The following is a 22,603-nucleotide window of genomic DNA, read 5'->3' as shown; positions in this document are numbered from 1 at the left end:
CCCGCGGTATTCCTGCCTGTCGTAAGAGGCGACTAAAAGGAGTCTCAACTGTTTCGGCCTTATGTGCAGGTCCCCTCTTGGGTTTGACCTCCATCTTTCTAAATTATTCCGAAGAGCGAGCCAATTGGGGAAGGGCGCCTTACATGGTGCACTGTATCCGTCGTGCAATTAGACCTTTAGCCGGCTTTCTCGTCGTTGCAATGGTGTCCCGCTCGTTTTCGATCTCTTGGGCGATTACCACGCTGCACTCTGCAGTGTTTCTTTTAACTGCGACGACGACCTTGGACAGTTTTGCACCTGAGATCCAGCACGGTAGCCAGTCCGTTGTGGTGGGGCCGCCATGTACCCTGTTGGTTGTAGCCCCCTGACAACACAGGGATCGCTCTACTGATGCCTGCGCCGTTAACTCCCCACGTATGCCAACGAGTAGATGCCTATCCTCCTGGGGTATCGGGACTCCCGGCAACGGCCATCCTGCCAGGTGGCCTTTGCTGTGGCTGGGTGGCGCCCGTGGGGAGGGCCCTTGGTCGGAGTAGGTGGCATCAGGGCGGATGACCCGCAATGAAGCGTGGTACATCATCTCTCGCTGGCAGCCAGCCGCCAGCAGTCTCTAAGCGTTCTCGGGCTCAATTTAATGCTCAGAAGTACGATCCAAAAACGTTCCCCTCCCTGGCCACGCCGTGGGAAGAGCGTAAGTCTCAGGATGGAGTTAACAGTTATTCGCCCCGATTCTTAGTTTGCACGAGAGCTGATGGGGAGTCTTTTCTCTCAACAAAGCCTCAGTTCTTCGTCGAGCATTTAGAGGACAAGTTTGGGGAGGTGGAGGGCTTGTCTAAAATGCGCTCTGGGTCAGTACTGATACAAACGGCATCCTCCGCCCAGTCACGCAGGTTACTTGCTTGTGACAAGTTGGGGGATGTTAACGTTACTATTACACCACATAAGAGTTTAAATATGGTCCAGGGTGTTATTTTCCATAGGGACCTCCTTTTGCAGTCTGATGACGAGCTGCGCGCCAACTTAGAACGTAGAGGTGTTCATTTCGTCTCGGCCTTCGAGGGTGATACGTTACCGGAAAAGGTCAAGGTGATGGTCTACCGATGTGACGTCAAGCCCTATATCCCTCCCCCGATGCGGTGCTTCAAGTGCTGGAAGTTCGGCCATATGTCTTCCCGCTGCACTTCCAGCCTCACATGTCGAGATTGCGGACGCCCATCTCATCCCGATACTCCATGTGCCCCGCCTCCCATCTGCGTCAACTGCGGGGAGCACCATTCACCTTGCTCGCCAGACTGCAGAATATTCCAGAAAGAGCGCAAAATCATGGAATATAAGACCCTGGACCGACTGACTTATACTGAGGCCAAAAGGAAATACGACCGATTACATCCAGTGAGAATGACATCTTCATATGCCGCTGCTACAACACCTGTGCTCGCCCCATCAGTTTCGCGACTTCCGGCCGGATCGCTGAGTGGTACAACTCCTCCTGCCCCCTTGCCAGTGGGGGGCTCTACCCACCGGGTTGCTCCTGCGCCACCTACCTCAGGGGCAACACCATCCCCCCCCCATTAGGGACGTCCGTCCCTGCTTCTAAGCCGGAGAAGTGTCCAACTTCTTCGGCTTCTCACGCTCGCAAGGGGTCCCTCCCTTCCCAGGTTTCCACCAGCGGGAAGGCTGACGACCGACAGTGGCGTAGGTGCCCACAATCAGCTGGTCGAAGGGCTTCACGATCCTCCTCAGTCCCGGAGACTGAATCGGTGAAGCCCTCCCAGCCAGTTAAACCCAAGGGCAGCGTGAGAAACCAAAGAAGAAGAGCTCTAAGCCCAAGGAACTCGCGGTGGCAGCCACCCCACCGCAACCTTCCAGCTCTGCGTCTGAGGACGAGGTGGAGATTCTGGCGTCCGCTGATGACCTCGATCTCGCCGGTCCCTCAGACGCCATGAATAGCACTAGCGCGGGTGCTCAATCGGAGGCAGCAGGTGACCCGGCGGCGTAATCTGCCTTCCCAGTCCCGTCACGCCTTTCCCAGCCATGGCCAATACCATCCTCCAGTGGAACTGCAGCGGTTTCTTCCACCATCAAGCTGAGCTCCGCCAACTTATCAGCCTTCACCCTTTCTTCTGCATTGCTCTCCAGGAAACTTGGTTTCCAGCAATGCGAACCCCCGCCCTCCGTGGCTATCGGGGTTATTATAAGAACCGAGCAGCTTATGAAAGGGTGTCTGGTGGCGTCTGCATATATGTCCTTCACACTCTGCACAGCGAGTCTGTCCCTCTCCAGACGCCTTTAGAGGCTGTCGCTGTACGCGTGTGGACGCCACAGGCTGTTACCGTCTGCAGTCTTTACATTCCACCGGATGGTGATGTCTCGCAGCATGTCCTGGCTGCACTGGTCGCCCAATTGCCACCACCTTTCTTGCTATTGGGCGACTTCAACGCCCATAACCCTCTGTGGGGTGGGTCAGTGGCAACAGGTCGAGGCGCCATCGTTGAGCATTTATTGTCGCAGTTCGATCTCTCGCTGTTAAATGATGGTGCCTTCACACACTTCAGTGTGGCGCATGGCACCTACTCCGCCATTGACCTTTCAATCTGTAGCCATAGCCTCTTACCGTCTGTCCAATGGAGTGTGCATGACGACCTATGTGGTGGTGACCACTTTCCGCTCTTTTTGTCACTACCACAGCGTCACTCTTCTGGGCGCCCTAGCAGATGGGCTATGAATAAGGCTGACTGGGACTTGTTCTCCTCCACTGCCGCTTTTGAGCCTCTCTCTACTGATGACACTGATGCGGTGGTTCAATCGGTCACCACCGGCATCGTTACTGCCGCCGAATCTGCCATTCCCCGTTCTTCTGGGTCCCCTCGGCGGAAGGCTGTGCCTTGGTGGTCGCCTGAGATCGCTGCAGCGATTAAAGATCGCCGGCGGGCGCTCCAGCGTTACAAGCGACATCCCTCCATAGACCACCTTATCGCCTTCAAACGGCTGCGTGCGCGGGCCCGCCTCCTTATCCGCCAAGGCAAGAAGGAGTGCTGGGAGCGGTATGTGTCCACCATTGGCCTCCATGTCACTCCATCGCAGGTCTGGGCCAAGATTCGCCTCGTCTACGGCTATCGGCCACCTGTCAGCGTCCCTGCGCTCTCACTGAATGGAGCAGTTTGTACTGACTCCGACGTCATTGAAAATCGCTTAGCAGAGCATTTTGCTGTGAGTTCCGCTTCTGCGAATTACCCCCAGGCCTTCCGCTCCATTAAAGAGCGGATGGAACGTCGGAGCCTTTCGTTTCGCACCAACCACCCAGAATCTTACAATGCTCCATTTAGTGAGTGGGAATTTCGCAGTGCCCTAGCTGCTTGCCCTGATACCGCTCCTGGGCCAGATGGCATCCACTGTCAGATGCTGAAACACCTTTCAGTGGACTGTCAGCGGCGCCTTCTCGATCTTTACAACCGTCTTTGGGTCGAGGGGGAGTTTCCGTCGCAATGGCGGGAAGGCATTGTCGTCCCCGTTTTGAAACCTGGAAAGAACCCTCTGGAGGTGGACAGCTACCGTCCCATTAGCCTCACCAACGTTCTTTGCAAGTTGCTTGAACGGATGGTGAGCCGGCGCTTGAATTGGGTACTGGAGTCTCGGTGCCTTCTGGCTCCGTCTCAGGGTGGGTTCTGTAAAGGCCGCTCCGCCACCGACAATCTGGTGAGCCTGGAGTCGGCCATCCGTACTGCCTTTGCCCGCCGTCAGCACCTGGTCGCTGTCTTTTTCGACATGCGGAAGGCGTACGATACGACATGGCGTCATCACATCCTTTCTACGCTTCATGGATGGGGTCTTCGGGGTCCTCTGCCGATTTTTATCCGCAATTTTCTGTCGTGTCGTACCTTCCGCGTGCAAGTCGCGGCCTCGTATAGTTCCTCCCACGTCCAGGAGAACGGTGTGCCACAGGGTTCTGTTTTAAGTGTCTGTTTTTAATAGCCATTAACGGGCTTGCTGCGGCCGTGGGAAATTCTGTCTCCGCTTCCCTGTATGCTGACGACTTCTGCCTTTACTACAGCTCTACTGGCATTGCAGCTGTTGAACGTCAGCTACAGGGCGCTATCCGTAAGGCGCAGTCTTGGGCTGTAGCGCATGGGTTTCAGTTTTCGGCAGCCAAGACCCGCGTTATGCATTTCTGCCGGCGACGTACTGTCCACCCGGAGCCGCAGCTTTCTCTTAACGGCGAACATCTTTCGGTGGTGGAATCACACAGGTTTTTGGGGGTGGTTTTCGATGCCCGGTTGACTTGGCTGCCTCATATCCGGCAGCTCAAACAGGCGTGTTGGCGGCATCTCAATGCACTGCGATGTTTGAGCCACACCCGCTGGGGCGCCGACCGCTCTACCCTGTTACGGCTCTATCAGGCGTTAATCCAGTCCCGTCTGGATTATGGGTGCCTGGCATATGGCTCAGCATCCCCGTCTGCGTTGCGGGTGCTGGACCCAATTCTCCACAGCGGGATACGCCTTGCCACTGGTGCTTTCCGCACCAGCCCTGTGGACAGCTTACTAGTGGAGGCAGGTGTCCCTCCACTGCGGTTCCGACGCAAACAATTACTGGCTGCTTATGCTGCCCATGTTTTTAGCTTGCCCGGGCATCCAAATTACCGTGTGCTGTTCCTGCAGTCGGTCGTCCATCTGCCAGAGCGTCGGCCCCGGTCGGGTTGTCCGATCGCCGTACGCGTTAAGGAGCTTCTCTCCGGGCTTGGATTTTTCCCTGTTCCACCTCCTTTCCGGGCCACTTGGCGTACACCCCCATGGTGTGTTCCTCGCCCTTACCTTCGGCTCGACTTGGCACAGGGCCCGAAGGACTCAGTCCCTCCAGAGGCCTTCCGCCGCCGCTTTTCTTCCATCCTGGCCACGTATCAGGGCTCTGGAATTGTTTACACTGACGGTTCGATGGTTGCTGGTCGTGTCGGTTATGCGCTCACTCTAGGGGACCATTCCGAACAACGTTCCTTGGCGGCTGGCTGCAGCGTTTACACTGCTGAGCTGGTCGCCATCTTTCGAGCCCTAGAGTATATCCGCTCCTGCTCAGGTGAGTCCTTTGTTATCTGTAGCGACTCCCTGAGCAGTTTACGAGCTCTCGACCAGTGTTTCCCTCGTTCCCGTCTAGTGATGGCTATCCAGGAGTCCCTGTCTACTCTTGACCGTTGCGGCCGCTCTGTGGTCTTTGTTTGGACCCCAGGCCATGTTGGGATCCCCGGGAATGAGAATGTTGACCGCCTGGCGAAAGAGGCCACCAGTCAACCACCTCTGGAGATTGGCCTCCCGGCGACTGATTTGCGGGCACTATTACGCCGCAAAATTTTCGCTTTATGGGACGCTGAATGGCGCAGCCTGCCCGTACCGAACAAACTCCGTTGTATCAAGGCGTCGACGACTGTGTGGTGGTCGTCCATTCGGGTCTCCCGCCAGGAGTCTGTTGTCCTCTGCCGGCTGCGCATTGGGCACACTCGGCTGACACACGGCCACTTATTGCGCCGTGAGGACCCACCTCTGTGTCGCTGCGGCTCCGTTTTATCTGTGGTGCACATTTTATTGGAGTGTCCGCTTTTAGCTGTGCTCAGGAGACGTTCGCACTGCCTGACACGCTCCCTGCCCTTTTACTAGATGACTCTGCCATGTTGGACTTAGTTTTGCGTTTTATTCGGGCAGGGGGTTTTTATAGTTTAATCTGAGTGTTTGTTTTTTTTAGCGTTGATTCTGGCTTTTAGCCTCTGATTTTAAACTGAGTTTTTAATGTGTTCTTGGTGGTTGGCTTTTCCTCTTTTTTTCTCTATGGTCGGCCAACCACCGTCACACTCTGTGTGTTTTACTTTGTTTTGTCTGATCTCTGTCGGAGTCTTTCTCGTCCTGTGTCGTCTGACGTCTTTCCTGCTGTTTTTTTTTATTCTCTTTGGCCGGTTTTAATTTTTTTTTTTTTGAAAAAGGGACCGATGACCATCGCAGTCTGGTCCCTTTAATCCCACAAACCAACCAACCATGTACACTGTGCGGGTTGCAGCAGTGTGAGGCCCTGACGTTCAGGTGACGCGGGGTTTCGAACCCTGCAACTCAGCGGCGAGGCCGGCAGAGGGCATCGGCAGCGCTCCAGCCACAGAGAGCCTGTATAGGGAGGGAGTGGCCAACCGGACGATACGGCGGCCATTTTTCTGCCAAACTGCGGGCGGGACATTTGAATGGCCAGTAGTGGAGTAGTGGAGTAGTGGAGTACACACTCACCGAATCAAAACCACAAGAAAATATGGCAAAATCATTCGTTAAATGCCTTTGTTTATAAGAATAATGTGTTACAATAATTTTCACACAGCCAGTTTACAGGTCTGTTTTCAAATTTAACTACGTATATTGCATGTTGTTTTATATGTAGTAAAAAGCAAAAACGACTTCCTTCGCATAGATAAGAGTGTTTGGTTGATTTATGTCAGCCCTGTTGACTGCGACTGCCCACTGCTTTCGTTTTTCTTCATTGCGTGGAAATGCTAAAATGCGAAATCCACCTTCGCCTCTATTGGAACAACCAAATGCAACACAACCTGGCATCGTTTACGAACGTCTCCAGAACGAAGTACAGATGTCAAAAACAATACTGTACAATTACTAACGTGTTTACTTCAAACATGTAGGCCCACCGACTTCATCACAAAACGCTTCATTATTTCAACTCGTCTTTAAGATCGCAAACGCTAATTACGTACTAAAAACGATATACAACTAAATCGAACATGCATGCACAACGCATAACAAGTCTCTCAATAATTCAAATACCTTTTAATCGTTTCCAAAAGTCCTCTGAACTTCAACTCAAAAGGACGGCGAACATAGGAAGCGCGAGAGACGTTCGGCGCCATTTTTCTGCCAAAGCTAATCAACCAATCACGGGCAACTTCACCTATGGCCACTCTCTCTGTATCCAGACTCTCTATCCAGCCAGGCCTCCAGGAGGCGCACACGGCGACGACAGAGGTCGTTGACAAACCGCATCTCTTCATGCAACCACCGTGTCGCGTGCTGAAAACACGCCGGAAGTATCCATCCGTGAGGCGGCCATTTAGACCGGCACACGAGTTCCCGACAGCAGTTCCGTGGCAGCCGGCAACTGGAAGACCTTCAGGTACGCCGCGCCAAGGATTCAGGCGCCGCCCTGGTCAGCACGCCGCCTCCACAACTCTGGGACTCAAAGTCAGCTGTTCGGCGACGTGCCAGCTGAGACTTAACAGATAGTGTCAGACTTTTTTGTTTTATTTTTTTTTATATATGTTACAATACAGCATCACCGGTCTATTGCGGTCTGATTTGGTGAGGCAGTAAATTTCCACAGGGCAGTGACTGCGTCACTGCAATTCACTTTGGAGGTGTGGCGGTGGGACTTGTAGTCCCGTACCACGCTCTGACGGTGACAGTACTACATGAGTCAGGCAGAAAAATTTAGCCTAACGTGGGCGGGTATGATTGGAAAGTATTGGACGTAGAATGGGGGCTAGTCAGACTTAAAGTTTTATATCATTGTCAGACTTCTTCATTTTCGTTACCGTTCGACTATTGATACTTCAGCAAGTGAATTATCTGCATAAGATATCGTTAAGTGTTTGTTTCTTCTGTAAAGTAAAGTTGGCTGCGGGCTTGTTGAGTAAAGTCGAGTCGAGAAAAGCCTTTTACTGTTCAAGTTAAAGTTCTGATATTGCTTTCTTTGGTTGCTTAAGATGATTGACTATTTCAAGCGTGGTGGAGCTTAATTATTTATTTTGTGCACTAGGAACTCTAGATTACTTTTGTTAGTGAAGAACTTTCTTCTATTTTGCTCCTGGAGATTTTTGTTCTATTCAGACTCATAGAAACTGTGTTTACCAATAAATATTTATGAATGATTGTGACTCCTTCTATTCTTCTTTGGATGCCCCTCTAGAACAGGACACTCCAGGTTGTGTTTAGGGAATTTGTGGGATGAACAGAAACAGTGATCGTCATTGTTTCTTCAGGAGAGGGAAAACAATATGACGAAAATGGACTATCTGACACGCTTCTCAAAAAAATGGTTCAAATGGCTCTGAGCACTATGGGACTCAACTGCTGTGGTCATAAGTCCCCTAGAACTTAGAACTACTTAAACCTAACTAACCTAAGGACAGCACACAACACCCAGCCATCACGAGGCAGAGAAAATCCCTGACGCCGCCGGGAATCGAACCCGGGAACCCGGGCGTAGGAAGCGAGAACGCTACCGCACGACCACGAGATGCGGGCTCACGCTTCTCAACCGAGGTGATTATGCTGTCATTAAAGCATTCTGCCATGCGGCCACGTTTTGGTATCAACAATTCCCGCTCGTTATTAGCGCTTCTCGAGTGGTTTGTCGACTGCAGAGGGCAGGTTCGTGGCCCGGGATTGAAGCGCTCTCGCGGCCAAGAGCGGCTCCCGTAGTGAGGCGGTTGAGCGGTATGTTTCACAGCGGCTGGCGTAAATGCCATAACGTCGTGGCCGACAGCACCCTTGGCCCACTGCTAAAAGTTGGTTGTTTGGACACCGTGGGTTCGGTGGGACTGAGTCTCGGCTCGGAGCACGAAGATCGTTCGTTGAGAAAGCTATCATACGGAACCCGACTTGTTCCCGGGATTTCAATTTGCAAGAAGCCTGTGTCCACTGTGGTGCCAGGTTGGGTTCCTCTCTGCCAGTGTCAAGAACCGGGTGCAGAGGCGTCTGGTGAATAGAATCCTCTGGTCCCTGATCCTTAGCGGAGTCGTCATAACAGCTACGTGATGGCATGCATTGGCCGAGCGGTTCTGAACTTACGCTTCGATCTGCAAGTAATTATAGCGAGCGTCCGATTACCCTGTGCATGGTTGTGTTGTACTGAACAGCGCTGCCGTAACTCGCTGTCCTGGTCAACCATCGTGAACTGCAAACTTCAAATGATCTCACTCAATTTACGTTTCGGTGAGTGGCGCTCGAGCTGACTGACCAAGTTTCGCGACACGTATCGTTAAAATTTGTCGTTACTCAGGTGCGTTACGTGCAACGTTTGCCTTCCTCAGGTGTATTTGGTGAAGATGAGGTCCCATACTCCGACGACCGTAGGGAACGATGCGGGATACCCGCACCGCGACTAAGCGGAGTCGTAGCGGAGGTCGTAGCGGAGGTGGTTTTGCCATTGCCTCCCTCCGACCGTATTGATGAAGACGAGACAACAATACCCAGTCATCTAGAGGCAGGAAAATCCCTGAACCCGTCGGGAATCGAACCCGGGACCCCGTGCGCGGGAAGCGAGAACGCTAACGCAAGACCACGAGCTGCGGACAGTGACTATTTGTATTGTAAACTACAGTTCTTAATTAGTGGTTCACATGTTACACGACATGATAGCTTCATGTATCTATTGTTTATATTGTGGGTTCAGCTATTGAGGGCTGGATACGATAAATGCCTTTACTCAGAGTGTTTATCTCTCTAGTGACGATCGCCGTCCACACTTAAGGGGACAAAGAGAAACTTATCGGCTGTGCTTGTATCATCCTTTGAATTAAATGTTGTCAGTTATTCCGCTTGCTTGGAATCAGTGGTCTTCCTTCTAATTAACTGAAAGCAGTTAGGTTATAGTGGAAGGCTAGTGTTAATGACCTGTTGGCTATTTTCAGTATGTTTTTGAAACTTATAATGTGGAATATGCAGGTTAATTTTATAGACTTGTGATCTGATTAGACCTCCGTGCTAAGGATCCATGAAATTTTTTTAAGTTGATGTTGTTCTCAAATAACAATTTTTTTTTTTTCAAATTTCATTCAGTCATTTCTGAAAGTTATATAATTTCTACCAACAATTCTGTTCTTGGAGATTAATCTAATTAATACCAGGGTTAGCTTCCCGGATTGTCTTCTATCATTTTCTTTGTTTTAATTAACTGGTTCGCAATTTTAATAAAAACGTCAGTACATTTGTGGCTCAGTATCCTTCCGCTCAACACCAGCTCCCTACGACATAGCAAGTGTGAGACAGTAAGCAGTGATGTAAACTGTGTGGACTCAGTTCTACATCTACATCTACATTTATACTCCGCAAGCCACCCAACGGTGTGTGGCGGGGGGCACTTTATGTGCCACTGTCATTACCTCCCTTTTCTGTTCCAGTCGCGTATGGGGCGCGGGAAGAACGACTGTCTGAAAGCCTCCGTGTGCGCTCGAATCTCTCTAATTTTACATTCGTGATCTCCTCGTGAGGTATAAGTAGGGGGAAGCAATACATTCGACACCTCATACAGAAACGCACCGTCTCGAAACTTGGCGAGCAAGCTACACCGCGATGCAGAGCGCCTCTCTTGCAGAGTCTGCCACTTGAGTTTGCTAAACGTCAACACAACGCTTACCAATTAACCCTGTGACGAAACGCGCCGCTCTTCTTTGGATCTTCCCTATCTCCTCTGTCAACCCGACCAGTTACGGATCCCACACTTTTGAGCAGTACTCAAGTATAGGTCGAACGAGTGTTTTGTAAGCCACCTCATTTGTTGAGGACTACATTTTCTAAGGACTCTCCCAATGAATCTCAACCTGGTACCCGCCTTACCAACAATTAATTTTATACGATCATTCCACTTCAAATCGTTCCGAACGCATACTGCCACATTTTTTACAGAAGTAACTGCTACCAGTGTTTGTTCCGCTATCATTCTTTCTATGTATTCGCAATACATTAGATTTGTCTATGTTAAGGGTCAATTTCCACTCCCTGCACCAAGTGCCTTCCGCTGCAGATCTTCCTGCATTTCGCTACAATTTTCTAAAGCTGCAACTTCTCTGTATACTACAGCATCATCCGCGAAAAGCCGCATGGAACTTCCGACACTACCTACAAGGTCATTTATATACATTCTCCGCCGTCGCGCTGTGGGCTGCAGTACTCACCACATGACGCCGACGGCGGGGTAGGCCTCGACCTGCGCGCGCAGGCGCAGCTCTCCGCCCTCGGGGACGGCGGCGGCGGCGGGCTCCAGCTGGAAGACGAAGTCGGGCGCGACGTAGGCGCGGATGCCCTTGTCGACGACGAGCGTGGCGCGGCAAGAGACGGCACCGTGCGCGTTGCGCGCCGTCGCGCAGTACTCGCCAGAGTCCTCCAGCGCCGCGTGCGACAGCTCCAGCGTGTGGAAGCTGGCCTCGTCGCTCGTCATGGAGCGACGGTCTGCACCAGCCACCAGTACACACGTGTCCGAAATTAAAGCAGCAAATGGAAATACTGCAAGGCTGCTATTATTTTGCCATGATACAGTATAAACAGGTGATACTAATGTAAAAAAATGTTCAAATGTTTGTGAAATCTTATGGGACTTAACTGCTGAGGTCACCAGTCGCTAAGGTTACACACTACTTAACCTGTATTATCCTAAGGACAAACACACACACACATGCCCGAGGCAGGACTCGAACCTCCACCGGGACGAGCCCCACAGTCCATACTGCAGCGTCCTAGACCGCTCGGCTAATCCGGGGGGGCTGATACTAATGTACAAACACTGTAAAGAATGCGGTACGTAATTAACTGGAACATGCATGACGCTAGACAAAAAGTTCTTCGGTTTTTTCCAACTTCAAGGGTTTGTACACACATTCTGACGACTGCTTAATATGCTCAGCGTGGGACGTGACCACGTATGGCACCAATATAGGCCTGACAACGACGGGGCGTACTGGGAATGTTGTCATCAGTCTCATGTTGAGGCAATAACGCCCGTTCTTCCTGCAGAACTGCTCATATGTCTTGGAGAGGGGTTGGTGGGTGCTGACCTGGTGCAACCCGTCTTCCTAGTGCATCCCAGACATGCTGTATGGGACTGAAATCGTGATAACAAGCAGGCTACGCCATGTGTGTAATATCTTATGTGAAACCTCGTGGCAGATTAAAACTGTGTGCCCGACCGAGACTCGAACTCGGGACCTTTGCTAGAGCACTTGCCCGCGTAAGGCAAAGATCCCGAGTTTGAGTCTCGGTCCGGCACAGAGTTTTAATCTGACGGGAGGTTTCATATAAGCGCACACTCCACTGCAGAGTGACAATCTCATTCTGCACTATCTTATGTTTCCAAAGAAACACCTCATAGATCGACCATTATCGTTCATCAATACAAAGTCTGGGCCCACAGCACCTCGTGACAACCGCACATGACGTCAGAACATGTCGTCACAATACCTGGCAGCAGTTAAACCTTGCCGATTCACCCAAACAATTTCATGAAGAGGTGTTCGAGTGGTCAACATAGTCCCTGCCCACACCATTAGGGATCTTCCCCGATATCCGTCTCTTTCCACAACGTTTGGGTTCCGAAATCGTGTTCCACGTGTCCCCCAGATGCGAATCCGTCGAGAATTACTCTCCACACCAAATCGGGACTCATCTGTGAAAACAGCATTGGCCCTATGTTTGAACATCCAGGTAACGTGTTGACGGCTCCACTCTAGAGATTCCCTTCTGTGAAGACACGCCAGAGATTAACAGACAACAAGCCTCCAACAATTAAGACCGCTCTGCTGAAGCCTTCTGTACACCGTTTGGCTCGATACAGCTCGTCTAGGGGTTGCTGTGAGTTCAGATGCCACTTCCAGTGCAGTTCTAAGGCGCTACCGTCGTGCCCTTAAGGCTAAATAACGGTCCACTCTTTTTGATATCATACGTGGTCGGTTCTGTCCTGGTCTCCGGAACATAGTTTCAGTCTCTATAAACTACCGCCTCATCCGAGAAACAACAGAACGATTCACATTACGCAATTGGGACACATCACTTTGATACTCTCCTGCTTCCATTCTTCCTATGGCCCTCCACGGCATAAAGTCCGTAGGCCACACTGCACAGCCTGTGACTGCGTACACAGCGATTGTGGATGTGGGTCTACCCTGCAAACACTACCCCGCTTGATAAGTACCGTGACGTCATTGTTCGCGCTGTTGTCCGTTGACTGGAAAGTCATCTTCTGTAAAGAATACGATCGTACAGACTAACGATTCATCGTGAATTTACACACCGGACGTGAAAATAGCAGTTCGTTGCTTTAATTTTGGACACCACTGTATTGCACGTCTCTCAAACACCTACCTGTTTACACAGTGAACGCCGGTGTTTAGAACTCCTGGGTGAGAGCCGTGTTCGGTGCCTACAGACAATTCACTAACATCTGTGCGGATATCTTGCGAGATGAAACCAAATGAAGACTGAAACTTCCGGGCACCTTAAGTCGACTCGAATCTGGGATCTTTTCCTCTCGTGGTCAAGTTACCTACCGGCTGAGCTATCCAAACACGACTCTCATAATATTACTTCCTGCAGTACCTCTTCTAAAACGTGTCAATCTCCACAGAAGTTCTCCTTCATACCATTCCAGATTACACACCTGCAAATAGAGATATTTCGGAGAAATGGAATAGCCAAGCTTTAGGGATTGTTTCCAGAATGTATTTTTATTCTGCAGCCTAGTGTGCCCTTGTTTGAAACTTCCTGGCACATTAAAACTGACGGAATGGGATTCAAACTCTGAAGGTTTACCTTTTGCTCTCACGGCTGAGCACGACCGGTGTTCACAGCTTTATTTTCGTCTGTACCTCAGTGCAGTTCCCCAGGCCGTGGCTAAGCCGTGTCTCCGCCATATCCTTTTCTTCTAGAAGCGCTTGTCCCGCTATTTATACAGGAGAACGTCTGTAAAGTGTGGACAGTAGGAGATGCACTGGCGGAAGTAAAGTCGTGAGGACGAGTCGCGGTCGTTCAAATGGCTCTGAGCACTATCGGACTTAACATCTGAGGTCATCAGTCCCCTAGAACTTAGAACTACTTAAACCTAACTAACCTAAGGACATCACACAACACCCAGCCATCACGAGGCAGAGAAAATCCCTGACCCCGCCGGGAATCGAACCCGGGAACCCGGGCGTGGGAAGCGAGAACGCTACCGCACGACCACGAGATGCGGGCTGCTTGTGGATGTGAGACACTCCTAAACTAGACGTAGGCAGAGTCTTGGCAGAGAGGCTGCGGGCTGTTTCGATCGTAGTACCGTATATTCTGTACAAGCTATCAGTACAAGGCATTACTGTTATTCCATATTATGAAATGAGCACGTTGTCATTTAACAAAGAGAAATGAGGAAAGAGGACTGTACATTGTGATAATTGCTCTGCATATTCTCCAAACAAAGTTCCAAATTTCAAGTAGTGAATGATTAAAAAAAAAAAGAGGATTCCGTAGTCTTGCGAGATGACATGCACATAGTCTACCAAGAACAATTATTAACTTATCTCAACGTATTGATTAATCAATCTGCTAGAATGAAGTGTCTTTACAACATAAGAAGAAGTTTGTTTACGGTATAGCCGGTGCTGCATAAAATAATTTTCCGTGATTCTGCTGACCTATCATCTAACTTTGCCTGTAGGAAACTGATTTAGCAGTGTGTTCATCTCCATAATTATTTATTTTAAACTAAAGTGTTTTAATATGAAGATAAATTTTTTTCTATCACTTGAGCCTTGTCCCGAAGGGTCAGCCATCGTTAATCGGATGTGGCATGTTAATGGTTAAAGGGGGGCCGGATGCCCTTCCTGCCGCCACCCCGTACCCCGCGGGACGGAATCCGTGTACCCCAGCTGTCTGCGTGGAGTGTAATCCATGGAAAAGTGCGAATGTGGTCACATGTCTGCGAGCCGTGTAACTGAGGCGGAACATGGGGACCAGCCCGGTATTCATCTAGCGGGATGTGGAAAACCGCCTAAAACCATACCCCAGGCTGGCCGGCACACCGGGCCTCGTCGTTAATCCACCGGGGGATTCGATCCGGGACCGGCGCGCCTACCCGAGTCCAGGAAGCAGCGCATTAGCGCTCTCGGCTACACTGGCGGGTCTTTAATATGAAGAATACGAGGTGTGGCTAGAAAAAAACCGGACTAGTACTGGTGAAACAATAAAACGAATGCAATAAGGCTGAAAGTCGCGTGGCCTGTCACGTGACTCCCGCTCCGCCTACTGCTCGAGTTTCATCTGCCTCCTGCACTCAGTCTGCCCGTGGCGTCTGTTTTAAGTAGTTGACGTTTTGTCTGTGCGTCGGAAAATGTTGAGTGTACAGAAAGAACAGCGTGTTAACATCAAATTTTGTTTCAAACTAGGAAAATCTGCAAGTGAAACGTTTGTAATGTTACAACAAGTGTACGGCGATGATTGTTTATCGCGAACACAAGTGTTTGAGTGGTTTAAACGATTTAAAGATGGCCGCGAAGACACCAGTGATGACACTCGCACTGGCAGACCATTGTCAGCAAAAACTGATGCAAACATTGAAAAAATCGGTAAACTTGTTCGACAAGATCGCCGTTTAACAATCAGAGCAGTGTCTGAGTTAACAGGAGTTGACAAGGAAAGTGTTAGGCTGATTCTTCATGAAAGTTTCAACATGAACAAAGTGTGCTCAAAAATGGTTCCAAAGTGTCTCACAATTGAACAGAAGGAACGCCGAAGAATGATTTGTTCTGACATCCTGGAAAACATTGAAAGTGATCCCACCTTCTTACAAAATGTTATTACTTGCGATGAATCGTGGTTTTTTACTTACGATCCCGAAACTAAACGCCAATCGATGCATTGGAAAACTCCTGGTTCTCCACGACAAAAAAAAGCACGAATGTCAAAATCGAAATTCAAGGCAATGATGATTGTTTTTTTTTTTTTTTGACATCAAAGGGATTGTGCACATTGATTGGGTACCAGAGGCACAAACAGTGAATCAGCATTACTACATTAGCGTCCTGGCTACCCTACGTGAACGAGTACGGAGAAAACGGAACGATTTGTGGAGAAAAAAGTCATGGATCCTTCACCAAGACAATGCCCCAGCTCACAGTGCGTTGTCAGTGAAAACATTTTTGGCAAAACACAACATTCCCATCTTAGATCATCCACCCTACTCACCTGATTTGGCCCCCTGTGACTTTTTTCTTTTCCCTAAAGTCAAGTCAGCTTTGAAAGGAACTAGATTTGAGACTGTTGAAGCAGTAAAAAAAAAAGCGACGGAAGTAATGTATGGACTTACCGAAAATGATCTGCAGCATTGCTATGAACAGTGGAAAATTCGTATGGAGCGGTGTAGAGACCGAGGAGGAGAGTACATTGAAGGAGATAACATGAAATTGTAGGCCGGCCGGTGTGGCCGTGCGGTCTAGGCGCTTCAGTCTGGAACCGCGTGACCGCTCCGGTCGCAGGTTCGAATCCTGCCTCGGGCATGGATGTGTGTGATGTCCTTAGGTTAGTTAGGTTTAATTAGTTCTAAGTTCTAGGCGACTGATGACCTCAGAAGTTGAGTCGCATAGTGCTCAGAGCCATTGAACATGAAATTGTAAATAATTGTAAATAAATGTTTTTTCCAGCATCAGTCCGGTTTTTTTCTAGCCGCACCTCGTAGCTGTTACTAATTTCAGTTACTTATAAAAAACACAAACAAAACAAAGCAAAAAATAGTTATACTCAAAGGGAAAGAAAGAACAAGAAAGATATGTATACTCTGCATCAAGTTCTTCTTTCATGGTCGACTTCCGATCGGAGACTATTTCCGGGGACAATGTTCTGGCGTAATTGAATCACCACTTACAGCTCTGACTGAATGTTTGAGTGACTTCGGCCATTCACTTATGTAATACAATGGAACACTTACGGCCGTCCTTTGGATGTTATTTATTGTATAGCCACCAGTATCCGTGATTTAGTACGCCATCTTCAGGTCTTAACTGACACTCAGAGGATTAACTCCAATCGGACACACGAATCCATCAGTGGCCAACATCTCTGAACTGCTGTTGTGTCTCCAGTGAATGCTCTCGTAATTTTAAGAGCAATGCATTATGTGATCCACAATGTCTTTGCTGTACATGGGATGCGGGTCCACTACTTCACGTCACATACGAAACATGCAGTCAAAGCCACAGATAGATGCTGATGGTTCAAAATTAAATAAGGCGAATTCGTTTTCATCTGCCGGAAATGTTATGGGATGTGTATTTTGGAATGAAAAAGAAATTTGTCTGATCGGCTGCGTAACTAAAACGAACGGCAGAGAGTAAGGGGAAGGGTTGTCATTTCATTTGAAGAGGTGCTCTGTACATTACGACTCCCGAATGTTGTGGGTTTTTGCCGCGCGGGGTTTACCGAGCGGTCTCAGGCGGTGCTGTCATGGACTGCGCGGCTGATCCCAACGGAGGTTCGAGTCCTCCCTCGGGTATGGGTGTGTGTGTTTGTCCTTCGGATAACTTAGGTTAAGTAGTGTGTAAGCTTAGGGACTGATGACCTAAGCAGTTAAGTCCCATAAGATTTCACACACATTTGAACATTTGTTGTTGTTGTGGGTTGATGCAGCTTGTGGAGTGAGTGTAGACATAATATATGAGCAGTCTACTAAGGACAGATGTTTAGTGGCTATGTAGCCACGTGGCTAATTAAGTGACTTTCAAAGTAGCTTGCTAATCTGTGCAAGACACATGGGTCATACCAAATCGGAGACCACTCGAGAATTCCTCTTTCTGAGTCAACAGTGTCTGGTATGGATCTTCAGAGCGGTCTACTGTGAATCAGATAGGCGCCGATTCTAGTGTGTGGCATCAGGAATCCATTGCTGCCACCACTGTATGGTGACAAGGGCACTACACAGGCTTCAGCAACCGACGACAGGCGTCATGTCCACTGTCTTCACGAGGCCACTCGTTGTGTAGGGTTTTCGTACGTTTTCTGACGTTGTAAATATTTGACCTTTGATGTACTGGGACAAAGATGGCCAAACCTGCTGCATGAGTAATGGGGGTGATGCCAAGAGGGAGAGGAAGGATGGAAGGAGGGTGCAAAGTGCGATACATAAGTTACGCCTATCACTAGAAGTTGACGGAGAGGGCAAAACTGTAGGGGAAGAGAGAGTTTCTGGCATAAAAAATAACTGCGCAATGTGGTTAGGCCTTTAAGTGCTGCTGTCAGATGAACAGATTTGGATAGGACGGGTAATCACGGCACAGCCTTCAAATGAGTCGCAAGACTGGTGACTGATAATTAAGGAAAGGATGGGCATTTCGGAGACCTGTCAGAAGTGTAGTTCGGAGATGAAGAACGTCGGGTACTATGCTTTGGTACCTTAAGGAAGTACCCGTGGTCCAGGAGTAGCGTCTTTGATCCATAATCAAAACGTCTTCGGTCCCGGGTTCGATCCCCGCCACTGCCTAAATTTTGATAAATAATCAGCATTGGCGGCCGAAGACTTCCGGCATAAGAAGTCAGCCTCATTCTGCAACGGCCTTGTCAAAGAGGGCGGAGGAGCGGATAGAGGTTCAGGGCACTCTCTTGTCCTAGGGGTGGGAAATTGCCCCTAAAGGCGGAAGAATCAGCAATGATCAACGACATGAGGATGCAGAAGGCAATGGAAACCACTGCATTAAAGACACGTAACGTGTATCCACAGGACATGTGACCTGTAATTGAAGAAGTGTCATGATGATTTCTCCATTGGCAAAAGATTCCGGAATAGTCCCCCATTCGGATCTCCGGGAGGGGACTGCCAAGGGGGAGGTTACCATGAGAAAATGATTGAATAATCAACGAAAGGATGACGTTCTACGAGTCGGGGCGTGGAATGTCAGAAGCTTGAACGTGGTAGGGAAACTAGAAAATCTGAAAAGGGAGATGCAAAGACTCAATCTAGATATAGTAGGGGTCAGTGAAGTGAAGTGGAAGGAAGACAAGGATTTCTGGTCAGATGAGTATCGGGTAATATCAACAGCAGCAGAAAATGGTATAACAGGTGTAGGATTCGTTATGAATAGGAAGGTAGGGCAGAGGGTGTGTTACTGTGAACAGTTCAATGACCGGGTTGTTCTAATCAGAATCGACAGCAAACCAACACCGACAACGATAGTTCAGGTATACATGCCGACGTCGCAAGCTGAAGATGAACAGACAGAGAAAGTCTATGAGGATATTGAAAGGGTAATGCAGTATGTAAAGGGGGACGAAAATCTAATAGTCATGGGCGACTGGAATGCAGTTGTAGGGGAAGGAGTAGAAGAAAAGGTTACAGGAGAATATGGGCTTGGGACAAGGAATGAAAGAGGAGAAAGACTAATTGAGTTCTGTAACATGTTTCAGCTAGTAATAGCGAATACCCTGTTCAAGAATCACAAGAGGAGGAGGTATACTTGGAAAAGGCCGGGAGATACGGGAAGATTTCAATTAGATTACATCATGGTCAGACAGAATTCCGAAATCAGATACTGGATTGTAAGGCGTACCCAGGAGCAGATATAGACTCAGATCACAATATAGTAGTGATGAAGAGTAGGCTGAAGTTCAAGACATTAGTCAGGAAGAATCAATACGCAAAGAAGTGGGATACGGAAATACTAAGGAAAGACGAGATACGTTTGAAGTTGTCTAATGCTATAGATACAGCAATAAGGAATAGCGCAGTAGGCAGTACAGTTGAAGAGGAATGGACATCTCTAACAAGGGCCATCACAGAAGTTCGGAAGGAAAACTTAGGTACAAAGAAGGTAGCTGCGAAGAAACCATGGGTAACAAGAAATACTTCAGTTGATTGATTAAAGGAGGAAGTAAAAACATGTTCCGGGAAAATGAGGAATACAGAAATACAAGTCGCTGAGGAATGAAATAAATAGGAAGTGCAGGGAAGCTAAGACGAAATGGCTGCAGCAAAAATGTGAAGACATCGAAAAAGATATGATTGTCGGAAGGACAGACTCAGCATACAGGAAAGTCAAAACAACCTTTGGTGACATTAAAAGCAACGGTGGTAACATTAAGAGTGCAACGGGAATTGCACTGTTAAATTGCAGAGGTGAGAGCAGATAGGTGGAAAGAATACATTGAAAGCCTCTATGAGGGTGAAGATTTGTCTGATGTGATAGAAGAAGAAACAGGAGTCGATTTAGAAGAGATAGGGGATCCAGTATTAGAATCGGAATTTAAAAGAGGTTTGGAGGACTTACGGTCAAATAAGACAGAAGGGATAGATAACATTCCATCAGAATTTCTAAAATCATTGGGGGAAGTGGCAACAAAACGACTATTCATGTTGGTGTGTAGAATATATGAGTCTGGCGATATACCATCTGACTTTCGGAGAAGCATCATCCACACAATTCCGAAGACGGCAAGAGCTGACAAGTGCGAGAATTATCGCACAATCAGCTTAACAGCTCATGCATCGAAGCTGCTTACAAGAATAATATATAGAAGAATGGAAAAGAAAATTGAGAATGCGCTAGGTGACGATCAGTTTGGCTTTAGGAAAAGTAAAGGGACGAGAGAGACAATTCTGACTTTAGGGCTAATAATGGAAGCAAGGCTAAAGAAAAATCAAGACACTTTCATAGGATTTGTCGACCTGGAAAAAGCGTTCGACAATATAAAATGGTGCAAGCTGTTCGAGATTCTGAAAAAAGTAGGGGTAAGCTGTAGGGAGAGACGGATCATATACAATATGTACAATAACCAAGAGGGAATAATAAGAGTGGACGATCAAGAACGAAGTGCTCGTATTAAGAAGAGTGTAAGACAAGGCTGTAGCCTTTCGCCCCTACTCTTCAATCTGTACATCGAGGAAGCAATGATGGAAATAAAAGAAAGGTTCAGGAGTGGAATTAAAATACAAAGTGAAAGGATATCAATGAAACGGTTCGCTGATGACATTGCTATCCTGAGTGAAAGTGAAGAAGACTTAAATGATATGCTGAACGGAATGAACAGTCTAATGAGTACACAGTATGGTTTGAGAGTAAATCGGAGAAAGACGAAGGTAATGAGAAGTAGTAGAAATGAGAACAGCGAGAAACTTGACATCAGGATTGATGGTCACGAAGTCAATGAAGTTAAGGAATTCTGCTACCTAGGCAGTAAAATAACCAATGGCGGACGGAGCAAGTAGGACATCAAAAGCAGACTCGCTATGGCAAAAAAGGCATTTCTGGCCAAGAGAAGTCTACTAATATCAAATACCGGCCTTAATTTGAGGAAGAAATTTCTGAGGGTGTACGTCTGGAGTACCGTATTGTATGGTAGTGAAACATGGACTGTGGGAAAACCGGAACAGAAGAGAATCGAAGCATTTGAGATGTGGTGCTGTAGACGAATGTTGAAAATTAGGTGGACTGATAAGGTAAGGAATGAGGAGGTTCTACGCAGAATCGGAGAGGAAAGTAATATGTGGAAAATACTGATAAGGAGAAGGGACAGGATGATAGGACATCTGCTAAGACATGAGGGAATGACTTCCATGGTACTAGAGGGAGCTGTAGAGGGCAAAAACTGTAGAGGAAGACAGAGATTGGAATACGTCAAGCAAATAATTGAGGACGTAGGTTGCAAGTGCTACTCTGAGGTGAAGAGGTTAGCACAGGAACGGAATTCGTGGCGGGCCGCATCAAACCAGTCAGTAGACTGATGACCAAAAAAAAAAAAAAACCTTAAGGGCCTGCGACGTTAGGTTTGACGGGTGCAGTGTGCGGCTGCCAGGGCTCGGCACTTACCGTCCGGCGTGACGTCAGCGCCGTCCTTGGTCCAGGTGAGGGTGGGGGCGGGCCAGCCGGCCACCTGGCAGGTCATCCGCACCGGGTAGGTCGCCTGCACGCGCCGGTCGCGCAGCCGCATCGTGAACTGCGGCGCCGCCTCCACGCCCTCGCCCGCCTCCGCCGCCTCCCTGAAACGCGCAAAGGTGGCGCTGCTCAGTGCGTAGCCTCACTGGCGCACGCTGCGACACTGTTCTCGTGCCGTGTCAGTGCTGTGTTCACATCGTCCTGTGTGATGATTCTGATTGTATACCGTGCGGCACAGTGTTTGTGTTGTTCAAGAAGAATGGATGTACAGAATCCGGTTCCGGCACGCTGCCCGCTTCTCTGGAGTATCTCTTATAGTACTTACAACAATGAGCCAAAACACTGGGGGTCAATGAGAAACACGAGACCTGCAACGAGCGAGGCCTACGAGAAAGACAGGACGTGGCGCTTACGTCACGAAGGTAGTCCTGCGATTCCTCTCTCGCTCAAATCAGCAGAAAACTACGTTTCTACACCGGTTAACTCGTAACTAGGCGTGTCTGTACAAATGAAAACTGAACCTTCTACTGGAATCCGCTATTATGGAATCTTACTGTTATTAGTCCTATAGTGATGGGAAGTCCATGGGTCACCTTCGCGACGTACGCACCGCGGCCTGTCTTTCTCGTGGGCCTCGGCAACAAGCCTGTGACGTCACACTAGTCGTCTTGCCCGATATACATCGCGAACGCTCGTCTACGTCCGGGGCCAAGCGGGAAATACCCACTAAAGTCATATGCTGTCGAGAAGTGAGTGTATTTAATCGCGCAACTACGAAGTATTAAAGTGGTGTCAGATAGTAGCTGGCCCCCAGCCGGAGACGGTCGCTGCAACTCGTCGAATCTGTAATGTCACGTGCCCTAACGTACGCAACAGAGCCCTTATATCCCGTTGGCCCCAAATACCACGGGGGGACTTTGCTGACACATGACGCGGTAAGAAAAGTATAAACACGGAACAGAGACG

General features: G+C 48.8%; 1 protein-coding gene across 1 annotated transcript in view; it reads right to left on the bottom strand.

The window, feature by feature from the left end:
• The window catches only part of LOC126260759 (uncharacterized), a 1,547,391-nt gene that overhangs the window by 757,550 nt on the left and 767,238 nt on the right, over positions 1-22,603 (bottom strand). The window contains exons 36-37 of the mRNA XM_049958097.1: positions 21,572-21,741; positions 10,931-11,204 (exon numbers count right to left, since the gene is read on the bottom strand). Of these exons, the coding sequence (XP_049814054.1) occupies positions 10,931-11,204; positions 21,572-21,741 (444 nt within the window). The remainder of the gene's footprint in view (positions 1-10,930; positions 11,205-21,571; positions 21,742-22,603) is intronic.

Source organism: Schistocerca nitens, chromosome 5 (genome assembly GCF_023898315.1).
Source record: "Schistocerca nitens isolate TAMUIC-IGC-003100 chromosome 5, iqSchNite1.1, whole genome shotgun sequence".
Classification (NCBI taxonomy): domain Eukaryota; kingdom Metazoa; phylum Arthropoda; class Insecta; order Orthoptera; family Acrididae; genus Schistocerca; species Schistocerca nitens.
The sequence above is the reverse complement of the archived record's forward strand: the minus strand, read 5'-3'. Positions and strand labels throughout refer to the sequence as shown.